The sequence below is a fragment of the Aspergillus aculeatinus genome (genome assembly GCF_003184765.1).
Source record: "Aspergillus aculeatinus CBS 121060 unplaced genomic scaffold BO66scaffold_44, whole genome shotgun sequence".
NCBI classification, from domain to species: domain Eukaryota; kingdom Fungi; phylum Ascomycota; class Eurotiomycetes; order Eurotiales; family Aspergillaceae; genus Aspergillus; species Aspergillus aculeatinus.
The window spans coordinates 15,071-32,868 of NW_020291513.1; the positions used below are offsets into that span (position 1 = coordinate 15,071).

General features: G+C 54.4%; 7 protein-coding genes and 1 non-coding gene across 8 annotated transcripts; 5 read left to right on the forward strand and 3 right to left on the reverse strand.

Moving 5' to 3' along the window:
* Positions 1-383: 383 nt before the first annotated feature.
* Positions 384-1,085, forward strand: BO66DRAFT_404035 (uncharacterized protein; the record flags this gene model as incomplete). The annotated part of the gene is made up of 1 exon (XM_025648910.1): positions 384-1,085. One exon carries the CDS (start codon positions 384-386, stop codon positions 1,083-1,085), a length of 702 nt encoding a protein of 233 aa, XP_025500949.1.
* A 1,018-nt stretch (positions 1,086-2,103) lies between these two features.
* BO66DRAFT_t246 lies at positions 2,104-2,216 on the forward strand. Its single transcript has one exon. It is a non-coding gene; the product is annotated as a tRNA-Leu (tRNA).
* Positions 2,217-2,748: 532 nt separating this feature from the next.
* On the forward strand, positions 2,749-3,420 carry BO66DRAFT_458299 (uncharacterized protein; the record flags this gene model as incomplete). The annotated part of the gene is made up of 1 exon (XM_025652211.1): positions 2,749-3,420. One exon carries the CDS (start codon positions 2,749-2,751, stop codon positions 3,418-3,420), a length of 672 nt encoding a protein of 223 aa, XP_025500950.1.
* Positions 3,421-5,623: 2,203 nt separating this feature from the next.
* On the forward strand, positions 5,624-6,983 carry BO66DRAFT_379691 (uncharacterized protein; the record flags this gene model as incomplete). The annotated part of the gene is made up of 4 exons (XM_025645868.1): positions 5,624-5,800; positions 5,881-6,253; positions 6,339-6,456; positions 6,539-6,983. Exons 1-4 carry the CDS (start codon positions 5,657-5,659, stop codon positions 6,981-6,983), a joined length of 1,080 nt encoding a protein of 359 aa, XP_025500951.1. The 5' UTR covers positions 5,624-5,656.
* A 1,306-nt stretch (positions 6,984-8,289) lies between these two features.
* BO66DRAFT_158955 (glycosyl transferase family protein) lies at positions 8,290-9,610 on the reverse strand. The gene is made up of 4 exons (XM_025642206.1): positions 9,580-9,610; positions 9,423-9,507; positions 8,953-9,367; positions 8,290-8,864 (listed from the first exon to the last, which is right to left on the reverse strand). The coding sequence occupies exons 2-4, from the start codon at positions 9,457-9,459 to the stop codon at positions 8,390-8,392; spliced, it is 927 nt and encodes a 308-aa protein (XP_025500952.1). The 5' UTR covers positions 9,460-9,507; positions 9,580-9,610; the 3' UTR covers positions 8,290-8,389.
* Positions 9,611-10,720: 1,110 nt separating this feature from the next.
* Positions 10,721-13,289, reverse strand: BO66DRAFT_473581 (arylsulfotransferase family protein; the record flags this gene model as incomplete). Its single annotated transcript, XM_025653064.1, has 4 exons — positions 12,712-13,289; positions 12,586-12,651; positions 11,569-12,523; positions 10,721-10,919 (listed from the first exon to the last, which is right to left on the reverse strand). The coding sequence occupies exons 1-4, from the start codon at positions 13,274-13,276 to the stop codon at positions 10,721-10,723; spliced, it is 1,785 nt and encodes a 594-aa protein (XP_025500953.1). The 5' UTR covers positions 13,277-13,289.
* A 249-nt stretch (positions 13,290-13,538) lies between these two features.
* On the forward strand, positions 13,539-15,900 carry BO66DRAFT_379698 (uncharacterized protein; the record flags this gene model as incomplete). The annotated part of the gene is made up of 2 exons (XM_025645869.1): positions 13,539-15,020; positions 15,124-15,900. The coding sequence occupies 2 exons, from the start codon at positions 13,539-13,541 to the stop codon at positions 15,619-15,621; spliced, it is 1,980 nt and encodes a 659-aa protein (XP_025500954.1). The 3' UTR covers positions 15,622-15,900.
* Positions 15,901-16,437: 537 nt separating this feature from the next.
* BO66DRAFT_458304 (protein kinase family protein) lies at positions 16,438-17,510 on the reverse strand (the record flags this gene model as incomplete). Its single annotated transcript, XM_025652212.1, has 2 exons — positions 16,670-17,510; positions 16,438-16,508 (listed from the first exon to the last, which is right to left on the reverse strand). Exons 1-2 carry the CDS (start codon positions 17,463-17,465, stop codon positions 16,438-16,440), a joined length of 867 nt encoding a protein of 288 aa, XP_025500955.1. The 5' UTR covers positions 17,466-17,510.
* Between the last annotated feature and the right edge of the window lie 288 nt (positions 17,511-17,798).

A 17,798-nucleotide genomic window follows, 5' to 3' on the forward strand; every position in this document is an offset into this window, starting at 1 on the left:
AAATCATCCACCGCTGTGACCTCTGTAATAAAGGATGTCGCTTTTCCGGTACTCATCAGTGAGTCTCAATTGGCATAAGCTTCAGAGCAGCATGCCGTTTTCGCTCAGTAAGCATTGTTCCAGAGAATGACAGCTCGGGACACACAAACAAGAAGAAACTTAAAGAGTTGACCTCACTGCAAGTCAATGAGTCTAAAATAAACTGGCTGTCGGAGCAAGTCGCTCGAACATATAGAGGGAAGAAAGCCACCTCTCTAAGACCCCAATGCGCCTCGTCAAGGACAATCCCTGCTCCACCGCGCCCAGACACGCTCATCATCTCCAAACAATTCACCAAGTCCCAAGAATAGGAACATAATTATCCACCTTCCAAAGACACCAAAATGACCTCCAAACTCCTCGTCGCCATCCTCATCCTCACCGCAAGCACAGCCAACACCCTCCCCAACCACCCCAACCCACCCCAACAGCTCATGCAACCCCTAGACAACCTCAAGAACCCTCATGAAGTGCTAACCACCCCCTGTCCCGACCCACACCACCAACCCCAAAACCACCCCCACTGGCTCGACATCTCCTACGGCCAATGCTACCACCTCATCCACCCGGACTTCGGCCCCCTAGTCGACAGCACCTGGGGCCTCTCCGCGGCCCCCTTCCAATGGCTAGCCTTCAAGCAAGGCCACAAGCCGCGGCGCCTGCAGGTGTGCCGCACCGAGCACTGCGACGACGATGACGGCCCCGTGGAGAACCATGGCACCTTCTACCTGCGCGACCTGCGCGGCTCGCACAAGACACAGTGGCAGCCGCGCTTCCTCAACGTGTTCGAGGGCCTCTCCAGCCAGGTGTGGCCTGATGCGCACGACGGGCAGGGCAAGCGGGCGCGCTTCACGGCGTCGGCGGTCGCGCACGGCGACTGGCTCCGCCTGCGGGTGGTGGAGAGCGCCACCGGGTACAATGGGTTGCATGTCAATTCGGATAGTGGGCCCGAGCATAGTTTTGTGTATGCGGATCAGGTGGAGAACAGTTTGAGTTTTTGGTTTGTGGGGTGTGATGGGCATGATGGTGGGGAGGGGGTGGGTTAGAGGAGGGGTGGGAGTTTGGGGCTGCTTTATTGTTGGTTGGGATTCGATGGGGTTGGGTGGCTGGCTGGCTGAAGCCTTGAAGGATGGGTGTGGGATTCGAGAGTCAACGCTACAGTTGTTGTTGCTCTGGCTGTGTTTGAAGCACATCCATCTATTATAGCAGGTCTCCGGGTGGTCATTTCTTTGTTGCATGTTTACTGTGTTCATTGGCTGACGTACTTCCAATCGTGGCCCTTGTTCTCTGTTTGCGTCCCTGGTGATCTGGTCATGGTGGCTAACCATGACATTTGCTTTCCTGATCCATGGACAGGGCTTTAGCACATTGATGTCGTCAATTACCACTCAGCCAAAAGCTGGGAATTGAAAATTTATGGTTAGGTTGCCATCTGTGTAGTAGCACATGGTATGATCGGTGTCCGGGATGAAGCCTTGTGTCAACGACTTTGAAGCCTCAGAGGTAAGGTGCTGGAACGTATCCTTGATTTTCTTGGTGGGTGGAACTATCTGAGATATCAACATGTGAAGCAGTCTGGTAACCGCGTTGCATCACGTGGCCGAATTCCTCAGTCATGCCGACACCTTGCATCACAAGCGTATTGCACATTGGCATGACACTGCAGGAGTTCTTCGATATGTGACCACCGGAATATGTAGGAGATAACATGTGACAGGGGACAGAGAACATGAAGGATGATTCAACAACAGATAGGAAAGACGAGTGGTTTGTGCCTTGAGTTTGTGATTGCAGAGAAGAACAAAATATACTTCCGGCATGAGTCAACCATTATTTACTTAAATAATTTATCGCTTTCTGAAACCGCCGGCCTAAGGATACAGGAATATTAAAGATTATTGATCAGGTAAACTGCTCTAGCATCCTAATCCGCAAGACAATTGCTCGCGTTAAACTCAGTACTGGCATCGCCAGGCAGGCTGTTAGGGCTACGATGGTGCTTGTGCTGAGCAGGAGACATCACAGTGACTCATAAAACATTACCTTGACCCATTCTTACATCAAGGCAAGATGGCCGAGTTGGTCTAAGGCGTCAGGTTAAGGTTACCTTAGCAAACAGCTTCTACAAGCTTCCTGATCATCGTTTGATGGCGTGGGTTCGAATCCCACTCTTGTCATTTCTTTTTGCCATTTTAGTTGTGTATTTGCAACCCATATAGTGCAGTAAGCAATCAATAAACTAGCATCAATGGTGCACATCCTTTGCACTTGGTTATCTTCTTCAAAATATTATCCTCAGAACGACCATAAACAAATGATGCTGAGATTAGATTACCCACCCCTGGGACAAAGGACTCTCCGGACTTGTTCTCCCGTTTGCTTCCCGAGCCTTTCCGTGGGCAGCATTTCCCCACCACAGCAGTTCTCCCAGGGTCAGAAAATGACCATTTCACAATGACGTTTGTTATGCACGCTCCTATATCGGGATCCGTCAGATTGTAGATTTCAGCCTTGTTGCTGATCATTCAGCCAGACTGATATCCTCCACAACAGTTCTTTGTGGTTAGCAAGAAAACCTTCCGATGCCACAGTATATAATAACCGTTTAAGTCATGTTGCGATCCCCAATACCATCATCAACCCCCCAAGCCGTACTGACCTCTCTTCTCACCGTCATCGGATTCAACTGCCAGAACTTTACGAGCAAAGATGAAGCACATCAACAAATTGGCCCTGGCTGCGGCCTGCCTACCCGGTATGGTCCTCAACGCCGCCCCGGTCCCCGAGGACAACACCGCTGACGTGTCCTCCCAGGTTGGTGCGGGTGAGATCGAGCCTGTCGATCCGGGTGCCGAGCCTGCTGCTGCCTCCAACAGCCCCGAGGGTCACACGGCGGCGGCGACTCCCGGTGCCTGTGACTGCGAGGGCAGTGACTGTGCCGACCTTGAGGCCGGCGGCTGCGGTGGGTATAACATGGCTGGTGGCGATAATGCCAATTCCACTGACGCTGACAGTGGCTGTGATGGCCGCCCTGACTGTGACTTAGTTTCGCCTGATGGACGCGGCGGGTACAATATGTTCGGGAACGGCACCACCACCGCTAATGCCACCGAGGATGGCGGTGACTGTGCCGATGTCGAGGCTGGAGGCCGCGGTGGGTACAACATGGTTGATGACAACGACACCAATCGCAGTGACGATGGCTGCGATGACCCCCCGACTGTGATTCTGGTTCGTCTGATGGAAGTGGCGGGCACCGGGTGCTCGTTATCCGGTCCCCCGACTCAGATCCTATTGCCACTGTTGATTTCCTCTAAATCATGTGGGGCGCTCACTGCTAAGCGTTGGCCATGGCCTATGGACATTGGCTCGAGATGCTGAGCATGCTGAGCTCAACGACACGAAACATGGCGACGGAGTTTAACCGCTGGTTTTTATCATAACCAAAATATACAAACAAAGCATGGCTAGTTTAGACTAGAAGAATAAAATAACCTTAACCAGGGTAAACAATTTTCCAGAAGCAAGGCAAGACTAGGACTCACTTTCATGTACATGGGTAATACATACATGGATTGTATACAGTTAAATGTGGGCCAGGGACGGCTTTTTATGACCGCTTTGAGCTCACCTCGAAGGCTGCTTGTATAGACAAGATATGAAGCCCTTGTGCAGATACCACTTATAAGGTATAATAGAATTGCCAGATCTCATATCAACTGATCAGCTCCATGTTTACGTCCTGAGAGGTCCCTATGAGTAATAGGAAGTAAGATAAGTAAGACCAGCGGCGTGCGAGCCGGTTCATGGCCAGAGGGGTGTACGTACCAGCAAGAAATGAGTCTCGAACTATGAAAGATACATGATCGCATCGAACGACTGCATGGAGCAAGATATGAAGTATGTAAGGTAGGTACTATCGCACGACGACAAACGCGTAAAAACGAGGCAGTATGCATCTTGTTCATGGCAAAGAGGCGTGCAATTTGCCACACACTACGTATCTGTTATCTACATATATGCGAAGTAGTGTGTTTCCAGAGCAATAGTGTTGATTTTAGAGTTTCCGATCTAGCACGACCATGACCCTGTTATTCCCAGAATAGAGCGTTCGACCGTGATGGACCCGCCCCTAAAGTCGACGGCTCGAAAACTAGCAGCGATCTCACCGAGAAATGCAATAAGACCGCTATGAAAACAGGGGAACCACAGAGCCTAGAATTTGCACGGGCTCGGAGCCAATTGCGAAAGCATTGAAGGTGTAGGTAGGTTGGTTATCAAGGTCGATAATAGTGAGGTTTCGATGTATGTACATCTCACAAGGAAGGAAGGAAAGATTACTCAGCCACCGAACGCTCCCCAAAGGTCAAGCTCTCCAAGCATAATGCTTATCTCTGTTCTGTGGTGAAAGCAGCCGAGACAGAGAACCTCATGTTTAGGGCTGCACTCTTGTGGCGTCGGTTCTTTCTCTTGACTCGTGCTCGGTGCACGACCCGGAACCAGACTTCCGTGAGTGTTCCGGGATGCGGGATCATGCGAACTCTGAACTGACTCGAACTGACTCAGGGTGCTGGCTGAATTGGAGTCAATTGGAAGACGCGGGCTCACCCACTGGGTGAGATTTGGGTCTCCGCGGACCAAAGTCATTGCGGAGGAAATCCGATGCATCTCTCTGAGAGTCGCATTTGTGTTGCTGGCCACCTTTCCTTGACTAGCCGTGGCCGCGCTGCCGACCGGTGTTATCGCATTGTGCGGTTGTCTCTCCCACCTCCGTCTCAAGGTTCACGCCCGGAAATTGGCCACCAAATCCATGGAAAAGCAGAACCAGGTACGAAGGTTAATCAATCGAATCGTACCACTCAGCGCAGTGCTGGAAGCATCCTTGACCTGTTCCTGCTTCCCGGATCCCTGTGCATTGGCCAATCTGGCGATTAGGGCTGGAGGGCAGCGGGTACCTCCCGCCAAACCCCCGGGACGCCCACGGGGGGCGCTGGCTGCTGCTGAATTTTCAGTGCTCGTCCTGAGTGAAAGTTTGGAACGGTGCAGTGGTGAGAGCGCACAGGTGAATCCATTTGTCACCCAAACTTTGACATCCTTGGGTTCCCCACCGCGTCATTGAACTTTAATCCCGGATCCAGGACGGAGCGCACTCCTTGGATGAGCTTGGACCAGAAGCAATTTTCCAGCTGGGTCGGGTCGCCTTCATGCAGTGGAAGCGGGGATCGAACCGCAAGCGAGATGGCGTGGAGCATATCTCTTGCAGTCATCGAATAGGTTACTCGGCAACTTGCTTCTGCAGAACTACCTCGTGGCGAGTGTGACTGGTGTCTCTGATATTTGGTCTAGTCTAGTGGCTTGGTCTAGATAATGAGGTCCCCACCCGAGCAATTTCTCAGAGTAGCCGACAGGAGCCGGCCAACTAAGAAACAGAACCCAGTCTCGATTCTCGAACCATGTGTGCAGAATCCGTGCCTAAAGTTTAAAACCCATCCCTGCAAGCGCCATCAGGAATAAATATAACTAAAACGGCGATCCCCGTTTTCTTTGCTCGAGGCGATCGTCGCCGCTATTGCTACAGTCCCCCCCCCCCCCCCCCCATCTCTTGCCGTTTCTCACGATGCACAATCCCGACGGCTCTGCCCTGGAAAAGGGTATATGGGTGGCCGTCGGTATCGCGACGGTGATCCTCATCCTTCGCGTTGTTGCGAAAATCAAGATCCGCCAGCTGTATGTCGACGATGCGTTGATGTTCATCTCTTGGGTACGACAGCCCCTTGCCTCGGCATTTCACTCGGACAGCTTTTGAGTATGAGTCGCTAACGTTTTAATGTCTCCATTTAGGCGTTGGCCCTGTCCTCAACGGTCCTCCTGACGCTCTCCGTGCGCGAAGGCTTCGGCTCCGACCTCACACTGCTTCCCACCAAGAATGTGGAGCACATCCTCAAGTACATCGCGCTGGAGGTGCTGCTGGTGACGATCAGCACGGGCATCGCGCGCTGCTCCTTCGTGATCTATCTGCTGGGGATCCTGGGCGGCAACAAGAAGTACCAGCTCGCGCTGTGGGTGGCGATGCTGCTGCAGCTGGCGGCCAATATCGTGTCCGCGGTGCTGCCCATGAGCATCTGCCGGGACGATCGGATCCTGTGGAATGCGAACATCAAGACCACCTGCGGCAACACGGTGGCGGTGGTGCGGTTCTCCTACTTTTCGTCGTGTGAGTTCTGCCCACGAAACCCTTTCGAGCTCTCGCTTCTTCGATTCGAGTCAACCGGACTAACAAGGCATGGCGATGGATACAGCCGTCAACACCGCGACCGACCTCTTCCTCGCCGTCTTCCCGACCATCGTCTTCTGGAACCTGAACCTCCGCCTCCGGATCAAGATCAGTCTGATCGTGCTGTTGAGTCTGGGTCTGGTGTATGTGGTCCCTACCCTACCCCGAGACCTTAGCTTTCCGCCTACACGTACAATCAATTCCCCCAAACTAACACCAATCTAGGGCAATGATCGCCTCGATCATCAAAACCACCAAGCTGAAGGACGTCCCCAGCGTGACCAACATCGGGGCCTCGGGCGGGGTGGAGCTGATCCGCTGGGGGTTCGCGGAGAGCCTGATCATCATCATCACGAGCTCGGTGCCCTGCGTGCGGCCCCTGCTGATCTCCTCGGTGCAGAAGCTCTCGTCCGCGGCGCGGTCGCGCTCCTACGAGCTGTCCGGCCCCTACTCCAAGGGCAAGGAGTCGGCCCCCGGCGGCCACTACTACGAGCGGCAGGCGTCGGGCCAGCGCGACGACGCCGACAGCATCGAGCAGATCCTGAAGGATCTCCATCGGCCTCCGTCGGGGTCCGACCGCCGCCGGGATGAGGAGGGGGGGGTCGTCGTGGAGGGTGGGATTCAGAAGCAGGTCGAGTTCTCTGTGGTGACGGCGCGGGACGAGTCGTAGGCTGTTCTAATTTACCTATGATCATTTCTAATTCTATTGTATATTGTAGCATTATCATGGATTTTTGGATGATGTGTTCTTGTCTCCAACGCAGGGACTAGCGGGCATGTTTCACCCCCCGCGGACCGGGGAGCTGGGTGCGCGCGGGGAGAGAAACCGAAACCTGGAATTTTCTTATTGTTTTTTTTTTTTTTTTTTTTTTTTTTTTCTTTGGCGGTGGTGCCAGTTGCCAGTTGCCACCCATGCCGGTTTTCCCGCTTCTCAAATTTGAGGAGGGGACCACATTACCTAGTCTAGTACCTAAAAGGCCCTCTCCCCGCTTGTAGCCGTTCGGTAGTTGTAATTGGGTAAACCCGCGACCATCGCTACCAGAGTCTCTTTCGGTTTTCAACCAGTCAATCGCAAAAAAAGGGGGAATGCACTGGGCTGGCAGAATTAAGGTGTCTCAGATAACCCAAGCCACTGGAATCCTTTCAGTCAAGAGTGGGTCATTATTTTGCCGGTACGTAGTCTACCTAGTACTAGGTAGTAGTAGTAGTAGTAGTAGTCTAGGGCTCCTGCTTCCCTTGGGGTTAGCGTGGCCTAACCTCGCTAAGTTAGAAGAAGTAAGTACTAATGCAGTGGCCCGGCGGCCGGGGCTAGTCCAGATGCCTTTTACGTATCTCCGGGACTTCGGATCCATCGCGTCTCGCTTGTTTGGCGTGCTATTTTTGGGGCGCGGATGACTTTTAGGATGGGTTGGTTCTCGTATTTATGCCTTGGGTGTTCCTGGTGTCTTTCCATTTCGAATCGAGATGTGATTTTTCGCCGTTCTTCGGCCGTGATAGAGGGGGGTTTGTTTTCGTTGTTCGATTGTCCGTTGTATGGAATGATAATTTGTGGGCTCTTGTGATGGATGCTGATGCACGGCTTTGCCCCACGCACTCTTCGCGTCCCAGGAACTGTGTGTGCGCGCTCTCAACATGACTTTCGCCGGCCGGTCGTGGAAGCCGTGGCTTCTTGGATGAGAGGATACTTGGAACGACTTGGGTGAAAAGCTTTTTGCTTGCTTGCCTGCAAAGAAAACCGGTTGATTCTCAACAAAAAAGTCCCCATTCACCTTCCAGGTATAGCAGGGCCGGTTAGCACAAAGGACACATGGATAAAATATCCCGTCCAAGCAGGCTGAAAGGAAAGTACCGGGAATGAGGAGCGCAGCCCTCACCATTATCTGACCTCCCACCGAGCTGCTATCAAGTTTGCTACGCCAGACTCAGAAACACCGTCAGCTATCCATCACACGGGATGCCATTCCATTGACTAGCACCGCATCGGAACTCTCGCGGGTCGTCATATCCATGCCGCATTTAGGACATGCCCGGGGTATAGACACTTTACCGTCACAACACCATCCCCAAAGAAAAGACCTAATACCCATCCACCACCCCCCTCTCCACCTCCTCCCTCCGCCGTTCCTCATCCACCGCCCACCACCACCCAAGCAACTCATCCCCCTCCCCCTCCTCCCGATCAACCTGCCACGGTTTCACCGCAAAAATATAGTGCACATTCTTCACCGCCCCATCCCGCCAGATCCCCGCATGCGTACCCTCACCCTCACCCCCCCCGCGCATCGGCTTCAACGCATTATACACATAGGGCAACGCCCGCCACCGGCCCCGGAACACATTCGACAACAGCTCCTGGTCCGCCAGCGCGTACCGTCTGACCTGCTCCGAGTCCTGGAGCGCCGTCTGCACCGCGACGAAGTCGGCCTGTCGGGGCTGCACGACCAGCAGCCCGCTGTTGAGCATCGCCACGCCCGCGGTCGCCGGGGGGCCGGTGGTTTGCGCCGTGTCCGGGGTGGGGTGTTGGGTTGTGTAGGCGCAGTTTGCGGGGGTCCTTTTTGCGCAAAGTCAGCTTTTTCTTTTGTGTATAGTGGTAGTTGGGGATGGGGGGGAAGTGTGTGGTTCTGGGCGGGGTGGCCTACCAGTCCCTCGGATAATGCTGCTTCTTCAGCGGGTTGCAGGCGCAGGCGTGGCTGGCCGCCAGGATGCGGTCCTCATCGAGGGGGATCTCCATCAGCTCGTCCATGTTCTGCCGCACGAGCATGTCGCTGTCCAGCAGGACGATGCGGGCGTAGTCTTCCAGCGCGAACACGATGAGTTTCTTCCAGGCTTCCGCGAAGCGGGGGTCGTGCTCGTGGGTGTAAGTCCCGGACGGGGTGATGGTGGGGACCTCGCGGGAGGGGATGCCGCGGGCGCGGAGGGCGGCGACGCCTTCGTCGGGGAAGGAGGTCGTGTAGAGGGCGATGAAGGGGTAGGGGGTGTTGGTGCGGTGGAGGGAGTGGGCGAGGGTTAGGAGGCCCGGCAGGTAGTTTAGGTTCGTGATCAGGGAGGCCCAGACTTGGGGTTGGGGTTAGTATCGCAGTGGTTGGACTGGGGATGGGTAGGGCTGTACTGTACTGTGCTGTACCTTTTTGCGGGGGTTCGGCCATGGTGATGGTTCTGCGGTGTCGATGGGAGGGAGGTTCTGCTCTGGGGTTCTTCGGGGGCAAGTTCAGCATGTTATCAGCGCATACAGGCGGGGATCGAGGATATATATATGACGTACGCACCGTACTTTGTATCGCGATTGCTGGGCAGAGATCGAGATTTCGATCGATTGGTGCCGATCACGGAGATCAGCTCAGCTCGCCAGGCGCGCAGGCAACCTTGAATTGAGAATTCAGCTCCAGACCCACTCTTTTATCTTGGCTGCGGAACTAAAGTTCCGGCACGGCCAATGAGAATGCTCGGACGGGGTATGCTTGGAGCTGAGGGCTGTTTGTGCCCCTTGATGCTCGGTGTTCGTCCGGCTGAGGTAAGGCAGTCTTGCAGAACTGTCTCGTGCAGGTGCATGAATCGATTGTGGCAGTCGTGGACCCACCGCATGTTTGTTTTTCATTTGGATGAGCGGATGAGATCGAGTTTCTTGATATTCAATCATCAAAGAGCACCAAATGGGGTATCCCGAGGGGGTTAGATGCCTTTGTGCCCGAATGCTCAGTGCTGATCTCAGCTCATTCTCTTTTCTAATCTCTGTTGCGATTAGCCCTAATTCCCTGTAGAACTGAACCCCTGCACCAGGTTACACATAGCAGTGATCATGCCCCGTCCCGACCCGCTCCGTCCCGTTCCCGTCCCAGATGAACAGCCGTCCTTATCCGCCCTAATCCGCCCCGAATCAAGGCAGTTCTACTAAGAAACAAGCAGCGACCGGGTGAGCAAGACCCCTGACCCCGCTCAGCCTCGTGGCAAGATCTGAGACAACGTGTATCCGGGCTGTATGGGAGGATGGCTAGGAAAGTGGACCGATTTACAAGACTAACAGCACTAAAGGAGCCAGACCACGCAACTAAAGGCACTAAAGAGACCAGACCACAAGACTAACGACACTAAGGAAGCACAATCATAAGACCAACCGCGTCAAAGGCACCTCAAAGTGCAGTAGAGCTAACTGGTCCGGACAGACCAGATAGACTTAGTCCCCATTCCATCGAATGCGGATGTTCACTGCCCTCCGAGACGATGAGTTTACCGGCCCGAATCCATCTAGCAGCGAATACAACACTACTACAGACACCCAACCCGGACACACCCAATACCCAGCCCCGCGTAGCCCTCAGCCCTACCCCCTCTCCCACCGCGCTTTTGTCCTTCCTCCCCGGCCTCCTCCACCCACATATCTTCACCCCCGAACCTTCAAAGCATGATCGACTACTCCGCCGTCTTGACAAGCGCAGAGCCCTTCCTCCCCCCAATCCAGTACCAGACATTCAACCTGACCGCCTGCACCCACGCCGCGCCCGCCAGCGTAGACAACGCCCTCAGTCCATGCCGGTAGAGCGGGGCATCGCCCGTCCGGAAGATCTGGCCCCCGCTGAATCCGGATAGATTGGCGGCCATGATGATGAGTCTGCTTGCGTTAGAGTTTGCTATATTCTCCATTTTCCCAGTATGACGGAAAGGGAGGGCTAGGGGGACGAACGCAAGAGCCACGCTTCTTTCCTGGGGCGTGGTGCAGTTCTCTGCTAGCCAGGCGACGTTTAGGATGCTTTGGAAAAAGTATGAGTTGCGTGAAAGAAAAAATAAATATGAAAGAAAGGAGGACAGACAGAAAGACTGGGAAAGAAGGAAGGTAAGGATCGTCTGGAGTCAGGAGGAGAGCAGCTTCCACCCTCCGTTTATATGTTCATAGATTCGACTTAGGGCTATTGCACCATCAGCCACCCAGATGAGCAGGCGTGAGACAAGGCTCGTCTTGTCAAGCGAAACTCCGCGTACACGGCGAAAGACGGCATGGCAACAGACGGACAAGTACGCTGGAACGAGAGCATATCCATTGCCGATGACACCATCAGATAGATGCTACGAGACGCGAACAAGTTTCCTCGGCAGCTGCGTACATTGCTTATCTACAGATCACCCAGTGAGCCAGCCACAACTGGTATTCCGGCGGCGAACTAAAGGGAACCCACGCTCAACACATCTTATATCATCTACCTCATCACGCTGACCTCTAATGGCCACATCACAGCTCCAGTCTAATTTGATCGCTCGCATACTGGCCATTGCTACCAGCATTCGCAGACTCCCAAGGATAAAACGCATCATCCTGCACGTTGACCGCGCTACTCCTTCCGAGCGACCGGCCTCTGGAGTCCAAGGCTTCAGCCAGAACACGCACCGACTCCTCGCCGACCAGAGACGCAGCGACCTGCGACGTAAAGACAGTCTCGAATCCCGTCCGTTTCGCCTTTCCGATCGACTTGACAACCTGGCCGTTTTTCTCCTGCGAGACTAAATAGAATTGCCACGTGCGTGTCCCGGTATCGCCATTCCAGGACACATACACCGTCAATCTACCCTGCTGGCTGCGCACCGCCAGGACCGCGGGCTCCTCAGGCGAGAAGCCGGTCCACTCGGCCCGAAATCCGCGGTAGCTCTGCACGTTCTTCGACGGCTCCGAATCCAGGTACGCATGGAAGAGCACCTCCCCGTCCTCGGCATACTCGGTCACCGCACCCGCCTGGCCCCAGTTGACGAAGACGTTTCCATTGGCCAGCAGCTGCACGTTGCCCTGGGACTTGGTGGACAGCGCGTCCGGGGGAGCGTATGTGCGTACCTCGGACGCCGTGCCGGCGGTGTGGTTGAGTTCCACGATGCGCGCCCGGGAGAACGAGTTCAGGGCATGGCCGGGGACGGTGTGCATCGCGTTGTCGAAAAAGGAAATCTGCTCGATGGTGCCGTCGGCGGAGCGGGACCGGAAGCGCGCGTCGTGCTGGTGGGCGAATTGCACACTGTCAGGGATCTCAAAGTCGGAGCCTGCGCGCCCGCCCAGCTGCCAGATGATCTCGCCGTCCGTGCCGTTGATTTTGAAGATGGCCGCGTAGTTGCGCGCGGAGATCAGGTAGTTGCCCTCGTCGTCCTTGTCCACGCTGTTGATGTGGAAGTAGTTCCAGGCGTCGAAGGAGGAACGTCCTCCGAATGGGCCGGTTTCTTCCAAGGGGAAATGGGTGTCTACTCGAGAGATTGGGTGAATGGGGGATTATGCTGGTGGTGGCTAAGCTTGGGGTACTCACATTTGGGGCTGACGTGGTCGTAGCTGTACCATTCAAAGAGAACTTGACCGGTTTGGATATCAAGCTCTATGTTTTGAGAAATAGATATATTAGCTTGTGAAGATCAGGGCGGAGACTGAAGCTCACCTTGAAACCCATTCGTCACAACCCACGTCTGATTCTCATCGCCCCCGTAGGGTGAGAGATCGGTAGGGATTGCGACCGGCGTCTCAATCAGAACAGTCTCTCCCTCTAGTACCTGGAACTCATGGCACGAGACCAGTCGATGCGATCCTGCTCGGACCGTTTTGATGGCCTCGTAATGGTCGTCCAAGATGACATGATCCCCGTACATGCGGCCGTGCGGGGCATCAAGTCTCCCCTGAAAGGCACGCAGGACAAGCCTTTCGTCGACCACGGTGGGCCCAAAGTCTGCCACCCACCCGGCTAGATAGCCGGTGGCCGACCAGACCAGATCTCCATCGTTAGTGAAGATGTAAGCGCCGGGCTGCTCGGGACCGGTACTGTCGGCGTCGAACCCTAAGTACGGCGCGGTGAAGATGTAGCCGGGAGCTGTGGAGGCGGCAGCGGAAACAGTGATGTTCAATTTGGGAGGAGATAGGTCTGGCCGTGATCTATACTGCCAGTCTGCAGTCGCCAAGCTAGCCAGCTGGCTAATCAAGGTGAGAAGGACAATCTGAGAGGGAGTCATTGGGGGTATTGACACCAGACGGAGATGCAGGGGAATCAATGTGGCCGTCAGCACAAGTAGCAGGACCAACAGTTTATAAGGTACTCTATACTCTACGTCAACTGTATTCGTTCCCCATGTTCTCCATTTTGATGCCATTTCGGAGATAATCACGTCACACGGGCCGGCTCGGTACGGCGGCCGTCTTGGCACGGCATTCACTATAAAACTCCGTGTCCATCCCCTCATCGCTCGATTGCTGTCACCACTTGGTTGCTGCATGATGTCCCTAAGCACTGCTACCTCCAGTTCGGTCCCTACTTCCCGCCCACGGGCCAAGCAAGCCTGTCTGCCTTGTCGCCGGAAGAAATCCAAATGCCCCGGCCAGAGACCCGTATGCGCGCACTGTGCGCGATTGCGCCAACCGTGCTCGTATGACGATCGTCGAGCAGTTAGCCTCAGTCTACACAAAAGTCAAATAATATTACAGGAGTTGAGTGATACGCAGCCCAGTCCTACCACAGGCCGTGTTCCAGTAGCACCCGATCTCCCCCTCACTAGGCTAACCCTGCCGCCCTGGGTCCAAGTCTCAGAGATCGCGCAATTGTACTTGCAATGCGTGGAGTCGCAGCCGTTCCCACTTTTCCATCATGACACCTTCCTCAACACTCTCCAGTCCCGGGATATGGGGCTCATCTACGCGTTGCTTGCGGTGGCGGGGCGCTTCTCGCCCCATCCGGAGCATCCTGGCGGAGAGGAGGTCTATGCCGGGTACAGGCCGATCGCTAATCGGCTGGTTATGGAGCATATCCTCAGCGGAGACGTGGCTATTTGGACGTTGCAGACTCTCGTCCTGCTTGCCACGGCTGCAGGGCTCGATGATGATATCCAGCACTTGCATTCCTACATATCACTGCTGGTGTCCTGGGCGAATGTAATACCCTGCTCGACAAGACCGGCTGGAAGGGCAGGGCTCGAGTACGGCGACGAAGCTCTTCGATGCCGTTGGAGTATTATTCTCTTGCAAAAATTCTACTCGACAGCCACACATCCTATGAGCGATGTCTTCACCGAAGATGCTCGCCTCAATGAGCAAGCGCCTCGCCTTTTTCCTAGCAAAGTCAGCCCGACTCCTTCACCCGAGGAGTATCAGTACGCAGACCAAGGGATCGTTATGACGATCATCTATCTAAGTGAAGTCTGGTCCCAAGCACGATCATTCGTCCGCAGCCGTGGACACGCCAACTACGGACCCCCGCCGTGGTCGTACAAGTCCGCATATTCCCAGCGGATGTCACTGCTGCTCCAGATCGGGGCCAACTTGCCTTCCTTCCATCGGTACGCAGTGGTCAACCCCGAGGCTCAGACCCTGGAAGACATCAACGCAGACCGGGAGTACTGGGCGCCGTGGTTTCTGAGTCGGTTTCTGTACCACACCACCGTCTGCCTCCTGAACCACCCGCTCCTGGTCATGCTCTGTGCTCGAGAGAGGTGTCCCGTGCCGGAGATCCATCTGCAGCAGACCTCCTCCCTCATCTCCCACCACACACGCTGGATCTCCGACCTCTTGATTCTCCTCGAAGAGAAAGCCTTTAGGATTACTGATCCCATCGTGGGGTACTGCGCTGCCATCGTGGCCACCATCGAGCTACAGCTCCAATACACCGGGTCGACAGATGAGCGAGCAATTAAGAAGCAGCGGCTGCAGCGCTGCGTCGATATGGTCGACCAGCTGGGAGCGATTTGGCCCGCGCTGCGTAGACTCGTACGTTTTCCTCCTGGCCCCTACTCCATTTCTCTTCTTGCTTCCCCCGCTCTGCCCTCGCATACGCAGTCTCTCAGGTACTGATTTGCTTTACGCATGGAAGTCCACCACCCTCCACCAACTCATCCACGACACCGCAACAGCCTACCAACAAAGCACCCACCACAACACGGACTTCCGCGTCCGACTGTCCGGCTTCTGGGAGGTTCTCGAGTTTCCCACCTTCATTGCTGCAACTACAACGGCAGCAACAACGACACCCCAAAGCCAGTCCCGCAGAAGCGACCACCAGCGCTCGTGCCAGCCACCATCCCAGCCATCCCAACAACAACCAGAAGAAGACCCCGGGCTCTCTCAACTCGAGTACCCCTACCGAGTGACGCGAACCCGTCATCGGACCGGGCAGAAACGTTACCCAGCCACAGAGCCAAACCCTGCTTCGCCCTCCGCCTCCATTGATGCGACTATTGCCTTACCGACTGTGTACAACAATGCCAGCTTCATCGCTATGCCGGATCCTCTAGCCCTATGCCCCACAGACCCGCTCTTCGGGCCGGAGTTCTTCGAGTTCGGTGCACAGATGGGTAGGGGGCATTTTTGATTATGTCTTGTTGGCTGGATCGTACCAGGCACGGCAACGGCTACGGAACACTCTGGGTTGGACTGGGTTTTGGGAGTGTGGTGCTTGGTCGTTGCTGTTTGTACTTACGTGAAGATCGAGATAGGGTGGTGGACTCACCGCAGGCGGTTGGTGAAATGTTGGGGTGTTGGAATTTATGATACCAATGTTCTTATTTGGATTTGAACAAGGGTCAAAGGAAATGTATGCGATTGTGAGTGAGGTAATCAAAGGGTATAGAATGCACGGGTCGAATGATATGGACAGAGGGTGATTTATATCACCCTTCCCCCTTAGAGTCATGCCTTGTGTGCTCTCTATCGGGTTACGAACGCCCCGTCGTTCTTATCCAATCGAGCAACCGAAACCTCGTCACGTCAGTTATTTCACACGTGAAACATTCTCGGATCTCCCCATGGAATTCATCTCAATGCCGACCCTGGATTAGGCGCCCCATGAGCAGGACGGATAAGCAGAGCGAGGCCATTGTCCACGTGATGATGGCCTAGGAGGGGTGGATGAAATAACCGCGGCTTCTGCTGCTTATCTCTGGGCTTTGAGTTGATGGTGAGAAGGATTCATCAGGAGAGGCAGGTTTGGCCATTTTGACTGTGAGTTGCAGGCCCAAGGTAGCAAGGAAAATAGGCAACAAGGAAAGATGAAGATAAATAGTACCTGTTGGAAGCGGGAGGACCGGATGGAAAGGCCAATGGATCACGTGCATCTAGGGGTCTGAATCTACTCTTGTTACGTCTCCCCTATCGAGTGCTTTATACAACGAAAACAGACTGCACTTCATTAGGCAGATTCTGCCACCCTAGGAACAGAACGGAGAGTGCGCTCCCTGGCATTTGCATTCACACTCTTTGCTTCAGACAACTTTAGAGGGCTACCACTTTAGAGGACTACCGGTGTTTCCGGTAGACGTAAAGGAGAAATATACCAACTGGCAGCATCCCCAGTGATAGAATCGCTGTTCTGGGCAACTTGAATACAGCATCCAACCAATTCACTCTTTGCTTCGGTCTACCATAGCTGACATTCTCAATGTCCGCGAGAACCTGATCAGCCTTGGTGTATCGGGAGGTCCAGCACTGATGAATGATGTCTCCATATCGAATACCCTCCACCGGCGGAAATATTCCCCGAGAGTAGTTTTGTGCAATTGTCTCCCAATCATCGTCACCGATTTCCTCATACGGGCGGTACCCGGCCACGATCTCGAAGATCAGACAGCCCAGGGCAAACAGATCGGTCTGAATGGATCGAGGGGACTCAGGAGACAGTCTATACCGGTCCTCTTCCGTGACCAGCGGCGGCATGTCGCCGATGCCCGAGCCGGCAAAGTCACACAGCTTGAGTGAGAGGTCATCCGCCACCAGGAAGTTGCGCGCGCTGATGTCTCCGTGGATCACGGAGTGGCTGTGAATGAATTGCAGGGCGCGAACTGCATTCTGGATCCAGGTGTCCTTGGTCGCATTGTCTACGTGCGCGTGGTTCTTGCGGATGTAGTCTCGGAGATTGCCATGGCGCATATAGGGCAAGCGGATACCCTTCTCGGTTATGTCGATGCAGTCAAGAACGTGACTGTGTTTGGGAAGAGATTGGTAGATCAACATCTCTCGCTCGATACTCATAGAGGAAAAGGCCTCTTCCTCTCGCATAGACAGAGCAGTCTCTTCGCTGCATTTACTCAAGTCATGGCGCAGAGGGCATTTCAGGACTTCGGTATCATTGCACGAGTCGCGAAAGATGATGCCCGAGGATCCGAACGCAACCATCGGTCGCTGAACACCTTCAGGGTATATTATTACGGGATAGCTCATGTTCCGATTGCTCTGGGAAGACCGGTGGCAGGTGCGAGCTTTGTCAAGAAAATTGGTTCAACTTCCATCTCCATCCAGGGGTGATTTATCCCGTATCCCCTTTCTAAGTTACAAGTCATAAGCCGCACATGATTATGTAACCTCAAATCCCTAATGCCTAAATCCTCAGGCTCCTCAGCACATCGAGTGATGGCATGGCTTTCGACACACTCAGCGACTGGAAGAGGAGGTGTCAGCTGACTTGGACTTTTACCAGGAAAGAAAATCTCAACGAGTATCTTGCGCTCGTTAAATCCATCACGTAGTCGGTTGTATGAGACATATGCTGTACAT